This window comes from Phodopus roborovskii, unplaced genomic scaffold (assembly GCF_943737965.1).
Source record: "Phodopus roborovskii unplaced genomic scaffold, PHOROB, whole genome shotgun sequence".
NCBI classification, from domain to species: Eukaryota; Metazoa; Chordata; class Mammalia; order Rodentia; family Cricetidae; genus Phodopus; species Phodopus roborovskii.
Genome location: NW_026126469.1, coordinates 22,531,489 through 22,539,197, shown reverse-complemented (window position 1 = coordinate 22,539,197; position 7,709 = coordinate 22,531,489). Strand labels below are relative to the sequence as shown.

General features: G+C 48.5%; 1 protein-coding gene across 1 annotated transcript in view; it reads right to left on the bottom strand.

Moving 5' to 3' along the window:
• Positions 1 to 228: 228 nt before the first annotated feature.
• The window catches only part of Gpr156 (G protein-coupled receptor 156), a 50,886-nt gene continuing 43,405 nt past the window's right edge, over positions 229 to 7,709 (bottom strand). The window contains exons 8-9 of the mRNA XM_051191459.1: positions 6,031 to 6,189; positions 229 to 1,538 (exon numbers count right to left, since the gene is read on the bottom strand). Of these exons, the coding sequence (XP_051047416.1) occupies positions 258 to 1,538; positions 6,031 to 6,189 (1,440 nt within the window). The 3' untranslated portion in view covers positions 229 to 257. The remainder of the gene's footprint in view (positions 1,539 to 6,030; positions 6,190 to 7,709) is intronic.

Genomic DNA, 7,709 nt, shown 5'->3' with positions numbered 1-7,709 from the left:
AGCACCTTCAATTTAAGGAGTTCTACAGTTCCTCACCAGAGCTCCTCACAGTAACGCTGAGGTAGTAACAGGATGTGCAATGCCCTTCTGTTCATAGGTCAAGACATCTTCAAAGTAAGAATGAACACAGTAGAAACAGAGTAGACGCTGGTCAAGACATGCTGCTGGGCTGGTCCTCAAAGACAGAGCTCTGGCTCTCCTCCCTGTTTCTGTGTGAGCCAGACTGACCTCTGTGGCCAGCCCCATCTCGCTGCCTTTCACACTAGTGTGGGCTTCAAGTCATCTTTGAAGTTCACAACAGGCTTAGAGCGGGCCCACAGCTTTTCCCAGGAGACTAGTTCTGATGCTTGCTCAAGGTCACTGTCTGATGTGTCACTCTCACTGGAGTCGGAAGAGGTCTGGAAGCAGATTTCACAGTAGGGCCGGTGGCAGCGGCAGTAAAATTCATCTGAGCTACTGGACTCACTATCAAGGTTGCAGCACCCAGAAGACAAGGAAGGACAGCCAGGGGACACTAGGGGTCGAGCCTGACGCTGCTTGGGCAGTCCTGGTGAAGAGGGTAGGCATGGGGCAGTGAGACTTTGTGCCCGGGCAGAAGCAGGAGGTTGGCAAGGAACGCTTACATCGCATCCTCTGGACCCCTGAGGCTCTGTGTGGCATGGTTTGTTACCCTCCAGGGTACTCCGTCTCCGGTGAGGATCTGCGAGTGGTGATGGTTTTACAGAAGAGGACCTTGGTACCTTGGACCTTGCATTTTGGTGGTCCAGCTTGGAGCTGTCCTGGCTCTGCACAGCCAGCCCACTTTGCACACCAGAAACAGTCCTGTTTGCCGGATGCCCCATATTGAGGGCCACAGAGGCAGTGAGGTGGGAGCGAGCCCGCTGGGCTGCCCGTCTTCTCCTCACCACATATGGGCTGAAACCCAGTTTAGACGGGGACAGCTTCTGGGGACTGCGGGAAGTGGTGCTCTTCCAAAGCTGCTGGGAACAAGGTAGTGGGGAAAGGGGAGCCTCGGGGCCCAGGTCCAGCTCTTGAAGGACTTCCTGAAGCTTCTCTCTGACCACTGAACTGACGCGGGGTGGCCTCTCTGGGAGTTCCTCTGAGTTCTGCTTGGGCCTTTGGGGTTCACCGCCCATTCCATCTGGCATGAAACTCTGGCTGGTGGCCACGGGTCCCTGGTCTCCTCTTTCTGAACCCTCACATTGTTCAGTATGTGGCTCTCGGCTGCAACCCATGTCCAAATGATCAAAAAACTGTTTCAAAGTCACATTGTCCTTTTGGTCAGGGGAGGGACTGGTGTCCCTTCGAGATGCCCCAGGGCTTTGCATGTGCTGGGAGGTCACTGAGGCGCATAGGGGGTCCTGGGCAGCTGCATCGATAACATTCTCAGAAGCAGCAGGGTGTTCTGAAGGTCCTTGAACTGCCAGCACATGCGCAGAGGCTGCAGCTGGGTCAGCCCACTCGGAAGACATCAGCTTCACTAGCTTCTCCTTGGCGTTATTGACTTGTTCTTGCAGGCTCTCGATTACCGCGTTTTTCTGGGGAATAAAAGCAAGACCATCAATGAAAGATGCTTCTAAAGAAAGGCCTTCCATGGTGGGATATGTGCTGGAGATCCTGCTCGGATCCAGGTTCTTCCAATATACTGGTCAGTGACCTTAAGCTTGGATGGAGGTGGGACTTAAAGTGGGTGAAATAATGCATGCAAATTTTTAGCACAGTGGTGCCCAGGAAAGGCTGTAAGAACTATTGTCCCTATGGGCTCCCTTTCCGGCCCTAGACTATGTGCTGCTGCTGTCTGTGAGGATGAAGAGGGCCTCACCTCAAGGCTTGCTGGTAGCTGCACCATTATCTCATTTTCTCCAGCCCCAAGAGAATCAGGTTACTCTGTAGGACACCAGACAGAATAGTGTTTGGGATTGTTCCACTCTGGTTTCTTACACCCGTGGAAACCACAAATGAATCTGAAGCATATCTCTAGAGATGATAAACGAGAAGACAAATGTTATGTCTCTTATGAAACAGCCTGGAGAATGGGAAGAATGAGGAAATAGGTGGGAATTCCTGGGACAACCATTCATACGGGAGCTAAGAGAGCCAATGAGAATCTCAAGTTGCTTTCAACACTTCCTTGGAAGTGGCAGGGTCTCCTGGTGTGATAGGCCTAAGTGTCTAACTGCCTGTTAATAGCTCTTAAAGTAGCCAGAAATGTTACAGTGAGTTCCATTAATTTCCATTAATTAATATGTGATAAAATAAGAAAAGAATGATTTGCTTGGAGGTGGGACTTACTTGACTAAGTAGCTCTAGAGTGCAGCCCAGAAGATGAAGGAGGGTAGGGCAGTTCCGCCATCAAGATACTGTCCTCCTGTGCAGATGTTAGTGCATAAACAGGCTGTGCCCAGAGGGCAGACAGGTGACAGCTGCAAAAGTGTGCCCATCCTAACTGCAAGCTGTGAGGCAGGAAGTAGATATGGGTGTGAGCTGGTGGTGGGTGTCTGGGCATGCCCGCACTCTTGCCTTAGTGGAGTGCAGCAGTAAGCCATCTAGCTCAGGCTGTTTTAGCTCAAGAGAGTTCTATGCTCAAGACAGAGGGGCATTGAAGAGTCTCAGGAACTTGATGGTCTGGGGTGGATGAAGTGTGGGGAAGACAGTATGGCAAGTACTGGGTGCCAGCAAGATCTGGCTGGATAACACAGTGTTGCCCTCGTGGCTGCCTTCCTTTTCAGGAGCCAAGGACCAGTGCTGGGACATCCCTTTATCATGCTCTAGAAACAAAAGAATGGACTCTGTCTTACAAAAATAGGCAACCCAGTCTGCCCATGGACAGAGCCTAGGCTTGCCTATCAAATTACATGGAAAAGTTGTTCAGAAATGATTCTTTTGGGTTTTGAGACAGGGTATCTCAGCTGGCCTAAAACTCGCTATGTATCCCAAGCTGGCCTCAGATTCATGGCAGTCCCTCTGCTTTGATATCCCAAACATAAAGATTAGGGGTATGTGCCACCACTCTCGGTCAGCAATGACCACTTAAGGGGCCAGTGCATTGAGTAAACCCTTCCAATAAGCTCCCAGTGGTCCTGTAAGCCGCCTGTCCCTGGGCAAAACCAGGAGGTGGCATTTACTGGTGCTGGCTCTCCTGGCTTCCTGATTGATGGTGTTGTCAGCTTTCTTGCCACCAGAAGAGGGGCCACGCCCAGTGAGAGGCTGGGGAAACAGGCAGAAGGGACTTTCAGGGGAGTTCCCACCTGCCAGGCCTCCCTCCTCCTTCTGAAGAGTGGTGAGTCTGGCTGTGGTTGGTGAGCAGAGACCACCTATAACAGAGCCCATGAGTGACAGAGCTCCTTGTGCTATATGGGAGGTGTCAGATGTCTCTAAGGACCTCACAATGTAACCATGGTGGCTGCTCAATAGGGACTTGGTCCCCTTCTCCCTCCCACAGCATCTCGTTCCTTAAACCCACCCCACATGTCCTCATACCAGCCTCAGCACGCAGGAAGAAGCCATAGCTGATGACCACACTCTAGGGGTAAGACAGGACTTCTGTTTCCTTGTGCCTTGTCTACAAATGGCTTTGAGTATGGGAAACTCCTAAGAACCTCCAGATGGGAAGAAGGCCCTCCTCCAAGCTAACCAAATGTCTGAAGCTGGCTCACTACAGATTTAGAAACATCAGTGTAAACAGTCAATTTCCCTTCTTCCACAAAAGGAAGCAAATCTCCGTTCTCACCATGGCTCTGTGTTAATTAGAGGCATGATGTGAGGTCCTGCCACAGTGAGTTCCAAAATCTGACCTCATTTTAAAAATCATTAGTTTGGTCCATGGCAGGGAGCAAAATGTCAAAGGTATACGGAAGAGGGCATGGGCCCTAGGAATGCACATATCACTTCTCTACTACCAGGAAGAAAAGGGAGGGTCGTCAGCATAAGCATAAAGGGGACGGTCTGTCCGCTGCTCTCAGGCACACTGGTACTAGACAAGTGGCTAGAGGTCATGGATGAGAAGGGCTGGTTGTGATGGTGCATGCCTGTAACCCTAGTACTTGAGGAACTGAGGCAATATTGAAAATTAATTGAAAACAATTAAAAGCACAAGATGCAAATGAGAAGCTGGGCTGTCAGATAATGGGAACGGCAAAGCAGGTGCAGTGAGCTCACCCTGGCTGGACAGGCGCTGTCTGATGTAAGGAAGGAGTAGGGCTGGCACCCAGGTTGCAGAGCAAACCATCCTGGCCTCCAGGTCTCCAGGACTGGCTGCTGGCTCTCAGGCTTGCACTACAGAAGATGCTTAAGCACAACCACCGAAACAGAGGCAGCTTTTGGCTACTTATGTACTTGAGCTTGCTAAGGGCTCTTGCCCTGTAGACTCAAGGTTTCTTTTGGAAAGAGCACATTCAGCCACTGCGTGGGAAACAGGATAGTATGGCAGAAGTACAATAAGCTACTCGAGAAATTACCATAAGGCTAAAGAGTCCGTTCCAGTCCATTTGGCTGTTCCAGTGTTGGTAGATTGTAAATGAAAACCATCCTGCTGAGTCTAGCCAAGTCTCAGGCACTCTGTTTATCAGGCAAAAACATTTCTCTAAAGACTTTACAGAGCACCAGGGCCAGGGTTCCTGCCCTACCAGGTGGAGAGAAATCTGGCTGTGAAATAATGCCCAGAATGTTTAATAAATAGTAAAGAAAGGGAGAGGTCTCTCTTATGGATAAAGAAGACCCGGGGGGGGTATATTGTGGGAGGCCAGAGAAGCAGGGCCCAGAGGTGCCGGCCAGGCTTGGCCCTTCATCTGGGTGTGTCTTAGGTTCTTCCCACATTGTCCTCTCATAGGGTTGTTCATGTTCAGGACACAGTCCCTTTATCAAAAACAAGTTTGGTTTCCCTAATAGCACAAACTCAGGGGTGTGTGTGTGTGTGTGTGTGTGTGTGTATACGCGCATGTGCAGGAGTGCATATGTATGTAATTTGATTTAATCTGTGTCAAAATACTTACTAATCCATTTACCAGGGCCCTGTGCTGTCTTCTCATGGAGCATAGTCCTCAGGTTTTTCAAGCCCACATTATGCTTGTCTGGGAGAAGGGCTGATTCTGGTTTAAATGCAGAATAAAGAAGGGCTGGGGCACCCAAGCTGCCTTGATGCTTTGGTGACATTCAGAGACCCTTGTTCACCGCCACCCACACCTGTAGACACATCTGAGAATGCTGGGCACTGAGAAGGCTGAGGTGTCGCAGAGAGGCCCCATCAGGCCCAGGACACAATGGTGTGGCTGTATGTAAAGAGTGTTCACGGGGTCCTAATGTCTCCCAGAGCTCAGGGTCTTTCCTACGTTGTTCCCTCAGCATGGATTTTTTGTTTTTAATTCTTCCCCTGGCCATTTGTTCTCTATCACTAGTCCTCATTCAGAGTCTTTCCTGACTAATCATCTGGGTTCCTTTTCCTCCTTTCCCAACCCATTATTCTCATTTATTATTCTGATTGTTTCTTTCATGATTATCATCACAATTTCAGATTTTTCCTTTTTGGTTCTGGAGCTAGAGTCTCATGGAGCCCAGACTGACCTTGAACTCCCTATGCAATCTGAGGATGACCTTGAACTTCTGATTTTCTTGCCTTCACTACCTGAATGCCACCACACCCCGTTTAGTAGACATGGGATGAAAGCCAGGCCTTTGTGTGTGCTAGACAAGCATTCATCTCCAGGCTCTCCTATCACGGTTTATGATTAAATGTTTACTTAACCAATATCCATGTGTTCCACTTGACTGTGAACTCCATAAGGTCAGGAACCAAGTTTGTCCTGTTCATCAACACCTGTCTGTTACATGAGAGAGATGGGTGAGGGTCACTGGGGTGATGCTGTTGAGGAAAGTAGAGGAATGATTGGGGCAGAGGATGTTGGCAGTGAGAACATGTGGGGCCATGAGAACATGAGGGGCCCTGAGGGCATGCTGGGCCATGAGGGCATGTGGGGTTGCTCCCACAAGGCTAGGGCTCCTCACAGGGAGGCTGCTGGGCAACGTGGAGCTTACTTCTGTGAGGAGCCTCTCCATGCAGCTCTTCTCATCCCTCAAGTGGCAGTTTGGGTCCTCATCGAGCTGGCTATGGAAGCTTTTGCTAGGGGTGCTGAAATATTTGGCCATGCGTCTGACTGTTTGGTTTTCTCCTTCAAATGCCTTCCATTGCTTCAGCTGTTAGTCAAAAGAACACATGTTATTTATTTAATTACACACCCAGAAATACTTCCCTTGCTCTTCCTCATAAATACCAAGGAACGACAGACATTGTTACCAATACACATATGCACAAGCTATTTACTCCTTACACTGTCATTTGCTCTGAAGTGTTCATAGGCAGTCATGACAGAAAACATGTAGAATGCTAAGGTTTCATCCTTTAAAAATGCCCAAGAATAAGACAGGACATGATACAGAACAGCCTCTCTGTGTCAAAGCATCACAGGAAATTGATGCAAAGACATGTCTCAAACAGGGTTCTAAAACTCTTTTTTGGGGAGCTTTTTAAACAGGAACGTGCCTATGAAGCTGTCTAATTGTATGTAGTTATTCCCTGTCATCTTTCAGTTGCTGAGGAGCAATGTGTTTCCAGTTATTGAGAGCCCAGTTCCTTGTTGGAGGCATTCTAACCCAAATTAATGACCAAAGAGCAAATTAAAACCAACAGCTCTCAATAACAACAGAATGTCAGGTCTGACACATGACCATATTTTCTAACAGGGAAAGTGAGGGTGACTTTTCCAAGGTTGCACATTACTTTCGACAGATATAATCAGAACTATCACACTTTGGATTCTCATGTAACTGATGAAGAGACAGAATGTTGGGGGTACCAAAACTGTCCATCCGGGAGCAATCGGTAGATGCATAGGCTGGCCAACTTTCATAGTAACAGAAGTACCTAGAACATTCTTAGACAGGAGTCTGCTGGAGCCATATCCACACAGCTGTCAAGGACTGGCTCAATATAGGCATAAGGCCACAGTCTTGGGTTCATCTCCCCTAAGCTGGTGGAGCCCAAGACACCCTTTGCCCAAAGCCCTCCAATCCTTTTAGTTCCTTCTTTCTAAAGGTCCTGGTCCTCAAGACTTGACTCTTTCTTTATGTTTTCTGAAATATCTATAATGAAGCCTCAAGGATCAAGGTACTTCCTCCAAAGAACCTTCATTTTTTTTTTCTAGCCTCTGGATGATGTGGATGCTATAGAATGTGTTATGGCTCCTCACATCTCTTGTCTCTGAGTCCTTGGAACTGGTTAACTGTTATCTAAGATGGCAAATGGATTTTTTTTTTTTTTTTGGCTTTTTCAAGACAGGGTTTTTCTCTGAAGCTTTGGAGGTTGTCCTGGAACTCACTCTGTAGACCAGGCTGGCCTCAGACTCACAGAGATCTGCCTGCCTCTGCCTCCTGAGTCCTGGGATTAAAGGTGTATGTATGCCGCCACCATCACCAGTCGGCAAATGGAATTTTGTGATGGTAATGTTAAGGTTTGGGGATGGAAGGGTTATTCTGAATTATTGTCATTACAAGAGTTTTTATCAGAGAGGAGGAGAGCCAGAGAAGACAATGAGGGTAAAGAGAGAGGAGGGATGGCCATGAATGTGCCCCTCTGCTGGGTCAGAAAGGGGAGGGAAACATGAGCTAAAGAAGGCAGGGGCCTTCTAGAAGCTGGAAAACCCAAGAAATTTTTTCTC